This window comes from Rhipicephalus sanguineus, chromosome 2, assembly GCF_013339695.2.
Source record: "Rhipicephalus sanguineus isolate Rsan-2018 chromosome 2, BIME_Rsan_1.4, whole genome shotgun sequence".
NCBI classification, from domain to species: domain Eukaryota; kingdom Metazoa; phylum Arthropoda; class Arachnida; order Ixodida; family Ixodidae; genus Rhipicephalus; species Rhipicephalus sanguineus.
Window position 1 is genome coordinate 92,926,131 of NC_051177.1, and position 20,880 is coordinate 92,947,010.

Below are 20,880 nucleotides of genomic sequence, written 5' to 3' on the forward strand. Positions count from 1 at the left end.
CTTGGTCCCGGTGAAACCCTATAAAAATAATGTATTAAAAGCCTCGGTTATACGACAAAATTTTCGCCGACCCCACATCATATAACAACTCTTCGACACCACTCGAGGAAAAAAAATCATCTTTCGCACCCGCGCCCCTAGCTTGAAAGAGAGAGTGAGACAGGTAGAGGACGCCTTCGTAGAATGGAGAACTTATTCTCCTAGCAGTTCATGTTCATCTGTGATTCAGGCTAACTGGATCGCAGACGAACATAGTTCCAAGATCGCTTCTAGATATGCCTTGATTGCAGGAGTATCCCATCGCCGTTACCTAGTAGGCAAGCTCGATCTATATAGAGGAGCTTCAGATAGTCAACAAGCTCATCTTCGAGATCCAGATATTTTCACGCTTTCAGCCTGTGGAAAGTTCTCCTGGTCGACATGCAACTGAAGGCCTCCTCCCTTTGTTTGCGGCACTCGCAGTCACAGGCCTCGAGCACACAAAAATGGCACGACGCAACTATCGTCAGCGTGAAAAAAAATTTCCCCTTGACGTGAGCGCTTATAGTCATCAACTGTACTTCGCAAGGGAACACAAGGCAACAAATACGACGAGCATAGCTCAATCCCGCACGGAATCCTCCTACGCAAACTTACAACAAAACGTGCTCCGTCGCCATTATATGATGGCGATGAGACTCTATCTGACTCTTCTGATGGGAGGCTGTTGCCAACGCAGTTTCGGTTTCGTTTTTAAGCACGGGCAATTATTGGGCTCGTTTTGTAAAGATGTGCGTTAGATTCGATTTTTTTTTTTAAAGTTCAGAATAACGATTCACTCACACCTCCTGCAATTAAACGGTTAGGTGTCATTTTCAAAAATGTAAGCTACCTTTCCTGGTGAAGTGCAGGGTCGTTTCGCGAGCTTATTCAGTCGGTCTGTACCCGTTTTCTGGGGGGCAAGACTTATCATCACTGCCCATATTCTTAGTTTTTCGATTATACGATGGTTTTGCGTGGTCCCCTCCGAGTCGTGTACTCGGGTTTCCACTTACCTACCTGACGGGAACGTCTCATAACTACGCGCTGAACTGTAGCCCGCATTAACCATCGAGTATGAATTTGCATCTGACGCGCGCCGCTGATTCTACCAACAAAGAAACAAATGCAGTGCCCCCGAAAATTTCGCGTGAAAAAAGTTCTCTCTCGCACGAACATCCGATAGCACGCAGTTGCTTTGCCAAGGAGCATTTCTAAACTATTACTGGGTCCAGTACCCACAACTTCTCACTAGCCGGTAGGCATAGGATGAGCCGGTCAGTGAATGCATTAGGCTCAATGAGACTCGATCGGACATCCGTCGCAACTACGTTTTTTAACCGCTAGTACGTTTAAAGCGGGTGGGTGTTAACGTGGTGCCATATAGTCGCCGCTCAATAATTCGATCCCTCCAACAGCTACGTGGCACCGCGGCTCGAGGATATTCAAGGAAAGCTGATATTTCTACTCCATTTTTACAATCACGTTCTAGTTCGGCAACTTAATATAGAACATACATAATAGTACAGAAATTTACCCAACTGGGCCTCTCCCTTCCCACATTTTGCTAGTAAAGCAAACAAATCAAAACCAATGCTCGCCACCGCATCCCACAAATAAAATTATAAAGTCAAGGCCTGTGAAAATAAAATTTTTGATATTCGATATTCGATTCGATATTTGGCATTTTTTTCTTGATTCGATTCGGTATTCACTTCAAAAGCTACTATTCGGTATTCGCACACCCCTAGTTTCATTATCACGAGTGATGATATTGCTGAAGCTGATGCTGTAATAAACAAAGTGAGATGAAATATGATGCAAAACTCTTCATAGCGTAGAATATGAGGAAGAGCTATTCGGTGGGGCAAAGATATACATCATATATAGCTTGCATGCTAGCGACTGAAACTACTTAAGCCAGACTTTTGATTTTTCAAAGTTTGCGCATGTCTATAATATGCTGTTGGCACATGCGAAGTTTTGTCTCATGTTACTTGTAAGAACCTGTGTAATGACTGTGGAACGCTTTAAAGCGCTAGCAAGCTTGTGAGCATCAAGGGATGCATGGAGCAATTCTAGAATTACATTGTGAAAGGATGCAATGTATATTATTTGTGGTCCAAGCATTATAAACAAAAAAGCATAATATTGATGGGAATTTTGTGTCAGTAATCTATGCAGAAAAATGCCCATCAAATGTCCCTTGACATGCAGTCTATGCATTACGGGAAGTAAATTGAGTATGAGGCAATATGTTGAACATTTATGTATGCTCATTCTTTCACTGGTTTTCACCTTAATTTGGGTAAGGGGCCTATACAAGGCGAGAGATGTTGTTTCTAGTTTTATCTGTACTTGTGGCGATAACGCATTTTACTTCAAGTGTAAATGTCTGTGTGAATACAACCTACTTTGCTATAAATAAAAGTAGAAGAAATAAGAGCACTTAAAAAAGCGAAGTTTAAACATATTTTCTAGGGTTTACCTCAACTCTCCTGCAACTCCTGAGGGGGTGGGGGGTTGGCAAGCTGTGTGGGCACTTGGTTAAATGTTCTTGCGTCATTGCTTTTTTTTTTTTTTTTCAGTTCAGAAGCGGCTAGAAAACTTTGAGGCCCCTTACCTCTCCCAAACATCAGCTGGTCCAGGTCACTGTATTGTTATCAGGAAAAGGTAGGCAAACAAAGAATATTTCAGCTTTGTTTGAGCTCCAAAAATGGTGCTGGACGGTACTTAACACAATGAAGTGTAATTCAAAACGATTGAATGCATGTTATAGCAAATAATTTTGATGTGTTATACAAAAGCTTTGAAAGGACAAGAATGTCATAGAGCGCTTGGGGCATATCTGCCCAGTATATCACGTTACTCATGTGTGGGAAAAGTTTTAACTCTGTGCTTTGTAGTGAGCATTGTCCCCTTGCAGGGAAGAACAGATGTATTTTCGTCATGGCTGTTCTTATGCGTCATTCAGGCACTAAGCCTAAGGTTGTGGGTTTGATTCCCAGCTGTGACATCTGTGTTCCGACAGGGGTGGAATCCAAAAATGTTGGTGTGCTTTGATAAAATGATTGTGCAAGAGATATTCAGGTGGTCGGAATTGATCCACAGCTCTACATTATGCACTTCTGATAGCCTGTGTGTGGGTGTTGGGTGATCAATCAATCAATCAATCAATCAATCAATCAATCAATCAATCAATCAATCAATCAATCAACCAATCAAAACAAGTCAACCTATTAGCCTATTTTATCTTATGCTAATTTCAACAGCAAACCTCATGCTTTTTTTAAGGGGGTACATGTTATTAACTAGCGTGCACTTGTCAGCAGTTATCATATGGCTGATTAAATAGGTATACTAATCAGTTTTCAATTACTTCTAAGCATGTAGCATCATTTGTGGAATTGCAGCTGTTTAACAAAATTCCAGAGGTAAACACCGATATTGAGACACCCATACCCAAAAGTGCATTGCAGTGCACTGGCATACCACATATCTTTTTAACCCTTTGAGGGTCGAATTTTTTCGCGAAATCCAGTCCAAAAATGTGTAATTTTTTTATTGCTGAAATAAATTCTTCAGACGATTCTATTTAAGAAAAAAATTGTCTAAAATTTTTTTTCGTGACTGTAAAGTGACAAAAAAATCATTTTTGTTGTTACATACACATGGTTTATTCGTAGTAAAATCAAGCAAAATCCTGAAAAAAAGCTTAACAGTTTTTTATAAATAAAAATTATGCATTGTATTAAACATAGCTCACATACATACAAAAAAAAAGCGCAGCAGAGTACTTTTCCAGTTAAAAATGTTCGTGCTCTAACACTAAAAACGTTTCAGCGTGTCATAGTCATTGAAGCATGGCTCGCCGCGCACGCTTTTCAGATGTCGCTCCGTGATCGTCATCGAAGTCTAAACTCGTCAAAAAATCATCGTCTGACAAACTGAAATCCAATTAATCAGATTCTGATTCGGCATTTGGGGAATAGTCCGCATCGGAAGAATCGCTGCTCGACTCACCGCAGTAGAGCAATACGGTTGCTCTACTCACGGCAGTAGAGCAACCGGCGCGCGCTTCCATAGCGTAAGCGAACTGCGTCAGTGAGCGCACGTACGGAAGAAAACTATGGTTGTGCGCCCATCGGGAAAGCAAAACGAGTGAAAAATCTGCAGTAATCCTTCGCATTATCGTCAACAAGACGTAGTTAGTTTTTCCGAGATCCCAAAACAGGAAACGCAGTCACGGCGGCGTCGTTTGTGTAATTTAGCGCTGCACGGAAACAGATGTAATCGCGCCACGGGGAGCAATAAACGAGAGAGTAACAAGCGGTCACCCTTTGAGAGATTAGAAACCAAACAGCCATCAGCTTTGCGGGCGCAAGAAGCGAAAACCACCCGAAGGACGAAATCGAAACCAGCCGCACCGCGTGCGCGCGTTCCGATGCGCAACTGAACGCCGCTGCGGCTTTCGAAAGCAAAAAAAAAAGAAAGACGGAGAGACATCGGCGCATTTAAAAAAAATTCCATGTATTCCCGAAGCGTGGCAGCACATTCCAAGCAAGAGAAATGATCGAAGAAGGCGCGCGTTTGAAACCAACCACTCCGCGGGCGCGCTCGGTTGCGCAAGCGATAGCCGGCGCGCCGTTTTGCGAAGCATAAAAAAAGCAACAACGGAGAGACATCGGCGCATGAAAAAAATTCCACATATTCCCGAAGCGTGGCAGCACATGCAAAGCAAGAGAAATGATCGAAAAAGGCGGGCACTTTAAACCAGCTGCACCGCGAACGCGCTCGGATAGGCAAGCGATAGCCGGCGCGCCGTTTTGGGAAGCAAAATAAAAATACAACGCAGAGACATTGGTGCATGAAAAAAATTCCACGTATTCCCGAAGTGTGGAAGTACAGGCCAAGCGAGAGAAATGATCGAAAAAGGCGTGCCTTTTAAAAATAAACGCTATGCCGTACATGTACGACGAAAACCCTTTGGTACCAGGAAGCTTCTGCCGTACATGTACGGCGAAAACCCTCAAGGGGTTAAACAAGCCTTGCTCTTGCAGTATAAAATAGAATGAAGCATCGTACCTCTTGACACACATTGTAGATGAGTTTCTTGAACCTAGTGCTGTTCATGCCATCGCTATAACATGTTGTGAGCACTGATCTTGAGTTCTCTTTTGTAAATGTAAGTTCAGGTTTTTGATTAGCCTTGTACTCTTTCATGCAATACTGATAAAGCTTTCTTCTTTTCCTGTCAACAACAGCTACTGGGACAGTGGCTGGGACGATGCACTGATGGATGACCGTGTTGCTCTGAATTTGGCCTACGTCCAAACGCTAAGTGATGTGGAACGGGGCTGGGTGGTTGTGCCCAAAGACACACAGCGACAGCTATCCACCCTTCAAGCCAAGGGCTCTAAAAAGGAGGTGTGCCTGTATTTTTTTTAAAACTCAATGCAGCGCAATTCATCATACCTTTTGCAAACACTGAATTCAATTCCCTGCACTTTTGTACTAAAAGAAACATCTTTGCTGCGACATTCTTTTTACCATGGCACCTTGCTGTTCTTCATTGGACTGGCAGTGCTGTCATCTGTGGCATGTTGGTCAAATACGTCATTGTTGTAAGCATCGGGTTGGCTATGTGTTCTGAGGCTGTACATGAACTTTGTAAACGACAGGACTCATTGCAATTTGGAAGGGAAAAGATTTTGAAGTTGCTAAGCAATGCATACAAACTTTATGAGCTTACGCTTGTTGTCTTCGGCTGATACAAGCACTTCACGTAGAGCCACCATAAGAACACTGGTTACGACTCGGGTCACGAGAAACTGTCGCGTACGTCACCACCATTCGGGGTCTTTAGAAGTATGCAAATATGCCACATAGGAAACAAACAAAGTTCTCAGCTGAGAAGCCAGGCTATTCCATGCGTAGTAAAACACCGTATGGACAGTGAAGAGAACTTGTAACTAGGGGTGTGCGAATATTCGAACTTCGAATATTTTTCGAATAGTATTTGCTATTCGATTCGCACCGGAATTTTACAATTCGAACCTCCGGAAAATAAATATAATGGTTTATAATAACGGAAAATAAATATAACGATGATAAATCGGCGTGCAGCGTGCTTGGTCTTGTGTTTTGGGGTGCCGACGTGCGAAACTGCTAGCCACTTCCACCAGTGCTCTGAGCGGTCGCTGTGCGATGAGCTTGGCTGTAGGGTCTGCTGCCGATGCGTCAAGTGCCCATCCACGATTCCGAGAAGCCAGCGGGCGATGCGATTCATTCGCGAAAAAGCCGCAACTAGCATGAGTTAGGCCTAGCCACGACTTCGAGCAGTAACCTCGGTTGGGTGTTCGTCGCCGCGGTGCCCGATGTTTCAAAGTACGTCATGCTCGATCGCGAGTACAAAGAAACGTCCAGCGATGGTCTTCGTCGCGACGTCCAAAATGCTGAGAAGCAGAACTTCTAACCGCGGGTCGCAGAGTTGGTCCGAGACGCGCGTCTGCGATGTTCGCAACAAGCGCGGCTCACTATTGTAATCTGATGATTTATGCTCCGCTTGCAGCTGCCAAACTAAAGCGTAATTATATTCTAAGTGATCGTCGACCTGTGAACACAGAACGAGCGAACGCATCACTAAGTAGCGCGATTGTCGACAACCGTGGCCTCGCGACGCGCAAGCAGCAGATGTGCTCTCGTGGAGCGAGCACTGGACCAATGGCGAGGCGTGCTGGAGCAACATCGCAGACGCAGCCAATGGGAGACCTCCAAACGAACTTTAAACATTTGCTTTTTGTACGCTTGCTTCTGATGGAGGACCTAGCTGAGGCGGGAAATTTGAAGACGGAGAAATGCTCTTTCCGACGATCCTAAAATGGCGGCGCCCAATTACGCCATTGCGGAGCTATAACGTTTTTAGAAAAGGAAATTAGGATATGCTTAGGAATCCTCTGCAACATTTTTTTTTTGTAATTTCGTAGGAATCCTCTGCAACATTTTTTTCTGTAATTTCGCTTCGAAGTATTCGAGAAATATTCGAAAATTATTCGATTCGATTCGCACTCAAACTTTATTATTCAAATTCGCTTCGCACTTGAAATTTTGCTATTTGCACAGCTCTACTTGTAACTGTGCCAGAAGGCCTGCCAGTTACAGTTCTGTGAGTCGCATATTTCATCACAAAAATCGTGCTTCCTCTTTTAGCAAACCTAGACTACACACTTGTCGGCTTGTTAAGTTTGTGCAAACTGTAAAAAGTGTAGGTACTTGCACAAGCGAAAACTTTTAATCCACACAATGCAGCTTGTAGTCTCACGCATCCGCTCTACAGTTCAAGCTGTGCGCGAGCTAAAATGTTCGTCCAAATAATAAAGGAACTAGTTCAGAGTTGTGGAAGAGAACCAGCGCAATCCACTGTCAAAGGAAGCACCCATTTATAGCATTTGGTAACTGGTTGCAGCCATTATATTGCTTGAAGACATGCGGGCTATTTTTAATGCACAAATGTTGGCCTCTTTCCAGGCATGAAAGGGACCCTGCTACACTTTTTCAGCATGGTCAGCCTCACCATCCCTGCGTAGCTTTCAGCGCACTCGCTGGTACGAAAGGAGAGGGAAAGCACTTAAAGCGTGCAGCAAATCCCTGTAACTCCGCTCATGCTTGACAGATTCTAAAAATGTTTGCGGCACTTGATTCACGAGACGATAAGACATTAGATAATTACTTAAAAAAGTGTTGCAGGGCCCGTTTAATGTTCACTTTCAATAAGGAAAGAAGCATTATTTCTCTAGCCAATTTTCTTCATTTTGCTTGTAATTCTGTACAGAAAATTCAGCATTCGAGTCACAAAAAACATGTTTCTGGACTATCTTGACCCACCATTTTCTCTTTCTTGATAAAGTAGGATAGTTTAAGTTGGCTTTGCAGCAAAACTCCATCAATACATTTCAATTTGTCGTGTTCCTGGCCCATGCACTTTAAAACACTGATCCCATTGATTTCTCATAGGGTCTAGAGTATTAGTTTCCAGCTTTTTACACTTTCCTCCCTGATTGTTATGTATCATGGCAGCTTCTCTTCGTTACAGTTTGGTGCACTAAGAAATCTTTCTGTATGAAAAAGTTGTCAGATCTCACATTTTTCGGATCACGCATTCTTCTTTCCTAGACCCTTAAATAATGCATTAACAACACTCTGCCGTATTACCGGTTGGCTGTTTCCTTTATAAGTGAACCATGCTGCATATTCCTATTGGTGCATTCCATTATTGGTACATACCAGTACTAGTACTCTTACATTTCTGCTGTACATTCCTACTGACATTTGGTTGTGTTTACCACTTTTTAAGACCTTGCAAGTTATTGAAATATTGGTTGTAAATTCATCGATGTGATGTAAGTATCGTTGTGCGAAATGATAACATATTAAGCTACATTTTTGATATTCGTCAGCATCTTTTATGTGGTGTGCAATTACGGCAGTGTTACTGAAGTCCTCTTATTTCCTGCAGTATCTACAACTGGCACGGACTCTCAAGTATTATGGCTATCTACAGTTTGCTCCTTGCTTCTGCGACTATCCTCAACCCGATACACGTGTTCTCATTAGTGCCGGTGGTAGGGAGCTCAATTTCAGGCTTGCCTTAGCACAGGTAAGTGGGCATTGGTTCAGGGGTCCTTGTCTCTCGTACTGACCTTACATTGCTAAGCTGTTATTTATTGTGCGCTGCTGCCAAGCTTGAAAATTCGTAGAAAGTGTACATAGTGCTGTTTTCAAATATTCAGCAATCATTTTTTTATTCAAATGTACATCGCACTGCCTGTGTTTGCATAAGTATAGGTAATTACATTGGTTGGGATGACATGGTCGTGTAGGGACTGTCTGGTACACGGTGCGTGGCTTGTGTTAAAAATAAGGTCTGGCTTTAGCCCCACACTAGGTCAACTCATAACCAATCCGCAACTCAACAGTGGCAGTCTCAAAAGCACCTGTTTGGTTTGGGCCAATAAGGCAAAATGATGACATGGACATGGGATAGCATTGTTCATGATATCAATAAGCAGGAACCTAAATTAACAGCATCCTTTCTGTATTCAGTAGTATAAGAGGATGGTGTTCAGCTCACCTCTCATTTATGTGATTGGTTGAGAAGCAGGAACGAGTAGTGGATCTAAAGAAATTAAGAGCCAGAGAGACAGAAAAAGTGCACTGACTAAATTGAATGAATTTTTTTGCATTTGAGAGAGCAAGTTGACTTCTAGCAGCCCCAGTTACGTAAAATATTCATTTAAGTCTTCTTTTTCTTTGCATTAATTGCTAAAAATGTGTAAGTAAAAAAGATAGGCATGGAGTTTACAAATCTGTAACTCTGCTAAAAAACAAACAAAAACACATTGCCGCTGTGGAAACAGAATTTGTTAAATCCTCCCAAGTGCAGAAATTTGATATATAAATTTACAGCTTATGGGCAATTGTTGTGACGTTTATGATGCTTTTGAAAAAGTCCTACTCATAAATTAGTAGTAAACTTCAAAGCAGTGTGCAGTAAATAAGTTTTGTCCACTTTAGATGCATTATTAGTATAGTTTGCATAATTGTCATAATTTGTTATTTAGAGTTGCGAAGTTGAAATATTTATGGTTGAGTTTCGGGAAATTAACAGCTTAAATTTAAAGTATCCTACAGTCAGTATGATTTAACTTTCTCCTTTAAATGCAACAGAAAAGAACTACAACGAAAGCGGTAGTGTGGTTTGTGAGAAAAATTATTTTTTATTTCTCATGTATTTGGACAGGAGCCACTGAGTCAAAGCTTGCTCTGAAGTTTGTGGGTTCTGAAAAGGTGCCGCTCTCGGAGCACATGGGGAGACAGTCGCGCGGTCGTGCAACAACACATGTACATTTATTAACCTGCTTTTACATCACGTAAGAGCTCGCCTGCAGAATTTGATACACAACTAGTAACACGCTAAGTAACCTTATACAGTGCCAATACAATACACAGAAAACATAACACACACAATGTACCACGAATGCGGTGTCGCCGACATTCGACTCACCACGAGGGTCTGTGCGCCCGACTCGCGGAATCGTACGTGCAGACCCTGCTGAGAGCCGTCTGTCCGTGCCCGCTGCCAAACCCCCAAAACTTGCTGCTGTTTTCTCTGCATCGACCTAGCCTTTCCGGCAGGGCGGCACCACCGCGCCACCTTACACCGCATGCACAGCGCCACCTCTCGTTCGGCGGCTTTTAAACCTAACTGCAACTAATCCGCAAGACACGCGTGCGCCGTGAGGTGCAAACGACTCTACAGGGGGTGATAACACCCCCTCAAGTGTTAATTTCAAGCGAGTCAAGGAAGCAAGTTTATTTTATCTATTTTTCTTCTCTAGGACCAGTACAAAGAAATCAGCTTTCGAGTCACAAGGATACGATGCTGGAGGATCACAACTGCTGTGAGTAAAATGATATCACTCTTTTCCAATTTAAAATTATCAGTATTAGTGTATGGGTGTGTGTTTAAAGTTCTAAGTGCCTTGAAAAGGCCCAGAAATGTTAATAGCTGCATTGTACATATCTGACAAAATGTCCGGTACGTATTATAGAAGGTTCACTAAAGGCACTTAACAATTTAGGCTACAGTGATAGATTATTAATTGAGAACATTCAAAATGTCAATATTAACAAGAACGCTATAGTAACAGAAATGTTGATGCAAATGCAGGAAATGACTGTGGGTACCCGGTGGAACATTCTAGTACTATCCCGATAATGCAGCAGCTTCTCATGATAATCCGATTTATTGCTATTACTTAGCCATTCACAGTATAAAAATGGTGGCTGTGCCTTTTAAGACTGAATAAACTACAGTTACGTCTGTAATGTTATGTCCATGGACTGTTGTTTATGCATGTGTGATGTGTTCTAGGCAAGAAACTAAGCTTCGATTGTTGGGCAGTATAGGGTGGTGACAACATATCCAAATTTCTCTTTAACTAAGCATTTTCTTGGCATGAAAACAAGTGCGGCGAGGTTGCTCGAATGGTCTTTTAACGGTCTATGTCGACTTAATGTTTGCGCCTGGTTTCCCTTAAAAGATCATAATGGAATGAGCATAATCCAAGGTGTTCCTTAAGTTATGTGGTGCCATAAGTGTAGTTCACAAATACAGTCAAACACAGATATATCGAACACGAAGGGGATCGCAAATTAGTTCGATATATGAAAAATTCGATATAAAAAAATACAGGCCCCGAGACCTTAGCACTGGTGGACGATCACCTGCAATCGGCGCATTCAAGAATGACAACTAATTCTGCACACACGATGCAACAAACTGTTTTATTTGCGTGAAAAAAAATCGCTTATCTTGGCTTGCTTCTTCGTCTTCGAAATGAAGTTGAAGACGCTGGCCTCGATCTTATCGAGGCTGTCCAGGTGCGACAGCCCGGTTTCCTAAGCCCAACGCTGCCGCCACTTCAGCAGCGGAGTATGCGCGTGTAGCCGCCGCCTCGTCCGGACGATCTTCGTCGCCACTTGAGCTGTCGGCCTGGGCATCCTGGGTCCCTGCGACCGCAGCTACAATGTCCTCATCAGCAAGGCTCGCAACAGCCTGAACATTGCAGTCCGCTTCCACGAAATCGTCCGCGGATACTTCGGGTGGAACGGCAGCCGGGGAAAGGGATGACAACTTGCGAAACGCGTCGTCTATGCGCCCTTCGTCGCCGTCTTCACCGGTTTCCACAAGTTCCGCCGTCACGAAGCCTGCCTTCCGAAAGTAGTTGGCCACTGTGTTCTTGCGCTTCTTGACGCTGGCCATTGCTACATGAGAAGTCAAAAATTCAAGCAGTCCGCAGTGCCTTTGCACAGCGCGCATGCAAAAGAGGAATGTGGTGGTATGTGACAACTCACGGAAGTGAACTCCGCCAACAAAGCACTCGCGATCAATCGTGATGGCGGCGATGGCTACCCGGGCTACCTGCGAGGGCAGCAGCGATGGACGAAAGGCGCAAGCTGTGGTTGGCTGAGCAAATACGAAAGGTGCGGGCTGTGATTGGCTGATCAAATATCACAAAACAGCAAAAAAAAAAAGAAAAGACAAAAAGAGGAGGCCGCCGGGTCCTTCGTTCCTGCTCTAAAAAAAAAGAAAAGGCGAAAGGAGGCTGCCGGCTCCGTTCCTGCTCTTTGAGCTGACAGTAACACGGAGAAAGCATGAGAAAGAGAGAGAGAGAAAAAAAAAGGAAAAGAAAGCTGTTCCGCAAGTTGGAGAACGTGCCCAACAGGAGTACAGTCCGAGCCCTCTCGCCCTCACGTTTTTCGAGCTTTTCGGGTGTCGGCGGAGGTGCGGTGCCGCGAAGGTCGCAGTGTGCAGCGAGTGCCGAAGTGCACCTTCCAGCTCGCGCAGCGTTCGATATATTCGATGGCGAGTAGAAATACCGTTCGATATAAACATGCAAATTTCTATATTTTTACAAAGGATTTTCAAGGGGATAATTTGCGAGTTCAATATAGCCGAAAATTCGATATATGTGGGTTCGATATATCCATGTTCGACTGTACTGTTTATAGTGTAGTCTGAACTTTTATTCCTCATGGAACGGTGGTTACGGTGCATGGCTGCTGACCTGAAGGTCGTGGGTTTGATCCCGGTCGCAGTGCTCGCATATTGATGGAGGCGAAATGTTAGAGGCCCATGTACTGAGCGATGTTAGCACATGTTAAAGAACACCGGATGGTCAGAATTTCCAGAGCCCTCCATTACGACATGCTTCATATTCGTATCGTGGTTTTTGCATGTAAAACCCTTGATGTTCAACAGCAGCTTTTAAGGCTGCTGTTGAATGCGATGTTTACTCTTAGCAGCATTTTTCTTTGTTCACTCTTATTTTTCTTATTACTATGTATACTCTTACCCACTCCCTTCTGTAACGCCTTCGGGCCCTGAAGGTACTGAAATAAATAAATAAATAAAAATAAATAAATATTATTAGAGAACTTCTATTCCTTCCCATCAAAAATTCCTTCCCTTTGGGCTTCTGCATATTCTGAGCACAACACGTATCTGACATTCATCTTCATTATCTTTGGATATCATTGTCAGCAGCACGGCATCATCTTTGTTGTCCTAGCTCAAGCTTGACTGGAACAAAGCGGTTCCTTACAATACTATTTCATTGCAGTTTTATGTATGGTGCAACCACCGGTGAGAAAAAGTGCGACATTGTATCTTGGTAGAGGTAGCCATGTGTATATGTTTGCCTTCTAGGTGATAGACCATGCAAACGGAGAGTGTTCTGGGAACTCCCAAAGTTCAGATGGAAAGCACCAGAGGCTGGAGCTTTCATTCGAGTACCTGATGAGCAAGAACAAGCTCCAATGGATCACAGTGGTCAGCAGTCAGGTATGTGAAAAATAGAATTTCTGCTTGATTGCACATTTATTAATCTGCTGTATGTTGTGGCCAGCTGGACCGGTGGACGAGGATTTTGTTTGTTTCATATGTTATGCCTTTTCAGATGGTACAAAACTTGCGATATCGCTACACATATATGCTCATATAGGTGTCTGTTATAGTTTACGTATGAATTCATAGTGATCATGATGCTAAGTATGAAATTGTTTGTCAGGTATTTGCATCATTTGTGTATTTTTCTTGGCTCAACTCGGTACAAATTAATTGATTTTGCTTCCTTGTATACTATCGTAAGTCTTTTAAAAGTCATTTTTATTGATGTATTAATAAGTATGTTGTTAATTACTTGTGAAGGAAACGTGCTTGGGAAAGCTCTGATGGAATGTCTACAAGAACTGCTTCCTCATCTACTTGATACCTGCCGAATGTAGTTAGGTAAAGTTGGTGTTTAAATTTGAGGTATTGTTGAAAGTATCTTTTTAGAAGCAAATAACGTCTTGTGGCATAGTGTTTCTGGCTAAAAAGCAGCAGGGTTGCAATAAGCTATTTTTTTATTGGATGTTGTTAAGGGCTTGGCGATTAGGTTTGACTTTTATACAGTCACAACTTATGACGTGAATGGTCTCGAATAAGCTGCCATGTCTTATATCAGGACTTATAACCGAACATTTGTGTGATCTGGCAAGAAATATACTAGCCAGAGTCTCCAGAATGTTGGCAATTGCAGTGGATGCTGCTTCCCTTGAAACTCGCGTTGAATAGCACTGTAATTTGCACGGCTGCCACAAGAACCAAATGGAGGCATAGCACTTTGCAGCTGAGCACTCTTCACATTTACGTCTGGTTGACTGAACTGGACCAAGAAAACTTATCTTCTGAAACACTGTTAGCATCCAGAGATGCGGTGTCAGTGCAGCTGCAAAATGTGGCATTTGTGCAGGCCATCCTGCTTAGTGTGTGCCTGCAAGGCATGGTGGGTGAACTGCTGCTGAAGAAGCAAGGTGCCAACCGGCCCCAGAGTAACAACTCTCGCCAGAGGCCGGGCAGTGGTCGCCGTGGCTCGTGGAGCTTCCTCAAGCGCGATGGTTCCAGCTACCAGATCTCTGTCAGCCGATCTGCATCCACCGACGGTATTGTCCACGAAACGGTAAGGGCGTGGTTTCTCTCTGCCGGGTCGATTGCATAGCCTGTGGTTCGTTTATGCAATGTTCAGTTATCCGAGTGTGTCAAGAGACTCAATTGATGCGATCCTGACTGTTGCATTTTCCTGGTTCCTGTGATACTCTTGCACAGTTTTAGCAGCAAGCTCGTAAAAATCTTGGTTTCCTAGTTATTTAGAAGGGAAAACTGAGCTAGTTGGTTTGGATTCATACTAAGGACTGTGCAGCGCTCACAAAAAATGACAAAGGATGGAAGAAGTGCACACGACATGCGAGACAGTTGAGAGTCAGCGCATGTTGTGTGCACTTCTTCCATCCTTTTGTTTTTTGTGAGCGCTGCACAATCTTAACTATGAATTTCCAGTTATTAAATCTTCTTATAATAATAATAATAATAATAATAATAATAATAATAATAATAATAATAATAATAATAATAATAATAATAATAACGTTTATTTCCACCAATACAAAGTTGATGGAGGGGGTGAGAATAAAAGCGACTGTCCGCTTGACTACGTTCTCACCCCCCTTTACATCAGACAGAGGCGGTGGCGGCAACAGAACACAAGATCTGACGAGGGTATACACAACATTCTAGAATCTAGGAATAACAGAAATTCGCAACAGCAGGCTGCGGTGCTGGCAGAAAGAAAAAGAAACACAATGCAATAAACATATATACCTACAAGCATAGATCAGACGTCAGTACATAAACTACATATACACTAAACACAAAATTTACGCGGTAACAGTGTTGGTTATTTCCTCATTTTTATTTAGGCACGTTATTTCAAGAAGTTTTCAATGTCAGATGAGTTAATGAGATATTGGCGTAGTTGAGAAAAGGTGATGTCGGCTATGTCAATACCTGAGGAATGTAGTCCGCTTAAATGTAACGGTAGCTGATAGGTAATTTTTTGTTGTCCATAATTAGTCCTCGTACGAGGAAGGATCGAGTGTGGTTGATGACGGTGGGGGTATTTTGGTTCATAACGCATCATGGAAGCTAACTCTGTAATAGTGGATAGACGTCTTTTTTGTTCGATCTTATAGTTGCGTAAGAGCCTGTAACTGTAGAGGTTGAAAACATTCATGATTTCGTGTTCATTGAACAAATGTTGCGTTGTATGTCTGTAAGGAAGGTTATAAATTAGACGAAGGATTTTATTATGTAGGGGTGAAATCTTCCGTAAATTTGTTTTAGTCGTCGTGCCCCGCACAACATGCAGTAGTTTAGATGTGAAAGAAATAAAGCATTGTATATAGCAAGTTTTGCTTTTAAAGGTAAAATAGATTTATGACGCCAAACTATACCAACCGCTTTGGATGCCTTTAATAAAATACTGTTTATATGGTCATTCCATTGCATATGCTGAGTAAAATAAACTCCTAGCGTTTTAATTGAATTAACCATTTCGACTGCCTGGGATTTATACTGCAAATTTACTAGAGTATCAGGTTTCTTATTTCTAGAATTAAAAATTATAGCTTTGGTTTTATTTACATTGACTGACAGTGCATTTTCGTTTGTCCAGAGTTGAAGCTTACCTAATACATTATTACCGCGCAAAGATAGCTCATTATGTGTATCTGTTGACAGAAGTATTGTAGTGTCATCCGCATAAATAATGAATTTGGACTGATAATCAATGTTTGTGATATCATTAATGTAAATGTTGAAGAGAAGAGGCCCAAGTATGCTGCCCTGGGGTACACCAGCTATGATGTCACGAGTTCTTGACTGAAAATTACTAATTTGAACATACTGTTTCCGATGGGATAAATATGACTTTATTAAAGCTAAAGCATGTCCTCTAATACCATACAAATCTAATTTTCTAAATAATATGCTGTGTACTATGCAGTCAAATGCTTTTGTAAAGTCTACAAAAATTCCTAAGACGAACTTATTCTTTTCTAATTTATCCAGAATGTATTCTTTTTGATGAAGCAGAGCAATTTCCGTAGAACGGCTTTTTCTGAATCCAAACTGAGAATCGATGATTATATTATGGGCCTGTAAAAATTTGTCGATCCGTTTCAGTATGAGTTTTTCCAGACATTTAGAAAAAACAGGAAGGATACTAATTGGCCTATAGTTGCCAAAGTCATTTTTATCACCCTTTTTGTAAAGCACAATTACTTTTGCTATTTGCATAGCGGACGGAAAGGTTGCGGTTTTCAGGCACAAATTAAATATATGTGTAAGTGGCGTGCAAATTACATCAATTACATGGACCTTAAATTTTTGAAACTTGAAAACTTGGGTGCATTTGTAAGACTGCATGGTAGAAAGGTGATCGCTCTGTATGCAGATAGCGTTGAAGGCCAGCTCCACAACTAGTTGCACATGGTTGTTCCACACATCGCATTCCAAACCATAGCGCAGGTAATCGCAGCAACAGCAGGTTCAGTCGAATAAGTCAACCAGCAAACGCAGTTCCAACAGTTTATCGCTGTAAGAGCACTAAACAATCACCAGGAATGGTAGGAAAGTCCACTCGAGATACAAAGTTTGCGTGGAACATCAAGTTATCTGGTCAATTTTGTGGGTCAGCAAATATTCGAACAGTATGACAAGTACACATGAGAGACCTTGCCTTTCTTGGGGTCAATCTCTTATGCCTCCTTCTTTGCTTCCGTGAGGCAGTTGTCTCCCTTAAAGGGGTCATGAACCACTTTTCCAAGTAATGATCTAATGACCTTAGTATCATAGTTTACTGCCTCCCGAATCGATTGCCGCAAAAATTTCTTGAATCCGTCAAGAATCAGCGGAGTTACGGGGGTTTGGCGCACGCTCCCAGCGCTTTCTCTCTTTTCTCGTGCCGACGAGCGCACTCGAAGCTAGACAGGGAGGGATGACACGGGGGAAAGAAGTTACGTCAGTGCGCGTCATGAAACGCGATCGCTCTCCCGCTGTGATTCGCTTGCGCGAGTGCGGCTACCGTGTATTGAGGAGTGCGGCGCCAGCAAGTGGCGGCACCCCGCGGCAAGAAGCGCATCTGATCCGAACGACGCTCTCGATTTACGTCGGCTATCGGCCAATAAGCATGCTATGTCTCTTGCGACGTAAACTGCCAGACGCCCCGCCCACCGACGAGAGTGAGAATCGGCCTCTGTTTGAAAAGAGGGCGCCTGGGAAAACGGCAACTTCGCGCTCCGCTTGTGGCCTTTACGCGGCGCGCACGACTGTAGTATTTGGCAGAGCAGTTCATAGCCGTGTCAGCTTTCCGCAGGATGTGTTTTTTCAACAAGCCCAAGGGGTGCTTCATGACCCCTTTAAGCTGAGACGGGTTGAATCGAGGAAAAGCACATGGTACGTTGCGGCTAGAGCGGACAGGAAAGCTGGGCAGAGGGGCGTAGTGCTCCTCTCGCTGCTGCTCACCCACTCTTGACGCAGGGAGCCATGTGCAATCATGCTGACATTGAGAGAAGGAAATCGGTGTGCGTGCTTATCACGGCTTCTTTGCATGAAAAAAATTTAGAAGTGAGATAAGGTAAAGACCGGACGAGCTCCATGTCGCTACGTAAATTGCAAGAATGTTCTTCGTAATTTCATGGAAAATGTACCAGTGAGCCTTTATACTACACAAAGCATAAGCACGATTGCCGTGATGATGTTGATAGGACATGTTGCTAGCATCAAGCAGCTGTTCAAGAAGTGAACCCTATTAACCATGCAAAGCGAGGAAAAAAATGTTTTTGTTGTTCGTTGCCTCAGCATGAATGTAAGCTGCATTTATTAAAAGGATTTTGAAAAGAAAATGAACCAGCCCGGTTGTAATTTTTACTGCTTCAGGAAGCATCGGGCATGTTGATTCCTAAATATTTAAATGCAATATTCAGTCTATATTTAATAACGGTTGTTTGAAATCCCAGCATTCTTGTGCTCCTAAAACGACAATGCAGCAGTGCCGGCCGCCATGGGCACCAACCAGGTGACATCATCTTAAGACATTTGAAATCGTAAACATATCATTCACATAGCTGTTCATGCTGCAAGAAACCATGCAAAGGCAACACACGTGCACCAACAGAAAGCACAGAAGTAACTTGCAACTGCACGCGACGTGCGCGAATTATGGTCATCCCTAGAGTTGCAGTGACTCTAGGCCCGAGCATACAGTGCCACCTCTCGGAAGTCGGTTGAAACGCACGCAAGTATTCAACGCGTTCTCAGCACAGCGAAGCACCATCGTCGAGAGACCTCTCATATTTCTCCACCGTGGTTCTAACATATGATGCCGCAGCTCGGAAAGGTCAGCATATGACACTGCAGCTCGGGAAGGTCAGATGGTCGGCACGGTTTGTGCGCGTGACAGCATTACGATGCTGCAGTCAAAACGGTATTATGCTCCGAACCTTGGTCAACCATGGCTCAGCATGCCTCGCTGCGCCGCCATTTTTTATTCTGATACACACATAGTTGAAAATTTTCCTAAAACATTTCACAACCTCATTAATGAATTTACCACTCTGAAGTTTATATACTGCAGATAAAGGTAGTGCTGGTATTTGGAATAACATATGCAGGAACAATAAGCAATACTAGTAACTTGTAAGTATTAATTGACCGTTTAAAAAGTCAGACCAAGACATCCTCAAAATTGTCCTCATGCCTTTCTTTAAAGGGGTGTCGACATTTTTCTTTTTCTTTTTTTTTCTTTTTTGACTATTCAGTAGAACCCTGCTTATATATTCTTCACTTACGTTTGCCCGTTTGTAATGTTTCTGGCTTCCGGTCCAAGTGAAGCATGTGCAGACACCTATGTATTAGAATCCCATTTTTACACAGTCCTGCAATGTTCCTGCTTGATATGTTATGAGCTGTCGCTGAGCTGGATGTGCTGAGGAGGTAAGCCTTTGAGTTAGGAAATGTGGATTGCCATGAGGCGGTCCAAACGCTCCAAAAAAGTCCGATTCCAGCAGAGGCGTGAAAGAAAACGCAGTCTTCCCTCAAGGACTTCTTTAAACCATAAGCTAACGAATAAATTCTTCTGAGGTAAAGCTGTGTGCAATGCGTCAGTTTTATGATTTAGCAGCACTTTTTCCCGCCTTTAACCACACGTTTGCGTTTTACGTTTTCTGGCTACTGCGTCACTTCTTCACGGTCTCGTGAAAAACATATGAGAGAGATTCTACTGTATTCCACATTAAATGAAGGTCTGGAACCTAAGAACTAGGGGTGTGCAAATATTCGAAATTTCGAATATTTTTCGAATAGTGTTTGCTATTCGATTCGATTTGCACTGAAATTTTACTATTCGAACTATTCAAACTTCCCAAAAACAGTCAACACCCGATTGAAAGTGCCCCCTTCAAAATTTTAATATGCTTCACCTCATTACACTCTTGTATTGCGGCAAAGCTGCCTTTCAAGCTCTGCTACAGTCACAAATGTGCTAACTCAAGAAAGCGCGGGTTCCAACATGGAGATGAAAGATGTGGCAGAGGTGGGGGCTCAATTAATGCTGTTTTGGACCTGAAATTTGGGCAGGAGGTACGAAGAATCGGAAGCCGAAGCTTTTTAGCATCCAAAATTTCAGATGTTCTTATATATATCGACATCTACGAGGCAGATTTGGAACTCCGGACTTGAAGGGAGCACACCCTTGTCCGCCACGTCAGTTGTGCTTCCACAGAAGTTGAAAGAGGAGGAGAGGCTGAGGAAATGGCATCTTTGCCTATCATGTGTAAAGTGTTGTCAGCAGCACTTTGGTTGCACTAAACCATGTACATAAATACAATTCGGCCTCTACATTGCCTCATTCTTGATAAGACAACTATGAAACACCCCCCCACCAGCGCTTCATCAACCTAGCAAAAAGATACACTTTCATGTTGCTATCTCATAAGAATATGCTGAAGAATCCTCTCTAACTTTTTTCTGCAATTTCGCTTCGAAGTATTAGAAAAATATTCTAGAAATATTAGAGAAATATTAGAAAAATATTTGATTCGATTCGCACTCACACTTCAATATTCAAATTCGCTTCGCACCCAAAATTTTGCTATTCGCGCAGCTTTACTAAGAACCATAAGAAAGAAAGATATACTGCCATGTCTTAGAGCGCCGTAAATAATTTAATATTGCAGCTTTTCTGCAGGCAGTTTCGGTTTCGTTTACAAAGCCTATGCTGTATGTCGATGTGATGACTCATAAGGTGATCACGTCGTAGCAGCCCATTGTGGCAGTTTCTGACGCTGGCTCAGTTGCCTTTTACACTGCAACAAGTTTTATTATTTGGTCAAATTTTGTTGGTCAAATTTTGTTGGTCAATT

At 42.8% G+C, this 20,880-nt stretch overlaps 1 protein-coding gene across 1 annotated transcript in view; it reads left to right on the forward strand.

The window, feature by feature from the left end:
* LOC119383395 (sorting nexin-17) overlaps window positions 1-20,880 on the forward strand; it is a 36,286-nt gene that overhangs the window by 6,294 nt on the left and 9,112 nt on the right. Inside the window, exons 6-11 of the mRNA XM_037651498.2 lie at window positions 2,607-2,691; window positions 5,283-5,445; window positions 8,534-8,674; window positions 10,416-10,478; window positions 13,289-13,423; window positions 14,376-14,582. Coding sequence (XP_037507426.1) covers window positions 2,607-2,691; window positions 5,283-5,445; window positions 8,534-8,674; window positions 10,416-10,478; window positions 13,289-13,423; window positions 14,376-14,582 — 794 coding nt within the window. The remainder of the gene's footprint in view (window positions 1-2,606; window positions 2,692-5,282; window positions 5,446-8,533; window positions 8,675-10,415; window positions 10,479-13,288; window positions 13,424-14,375; window positions 14,583-20,880) is intronic.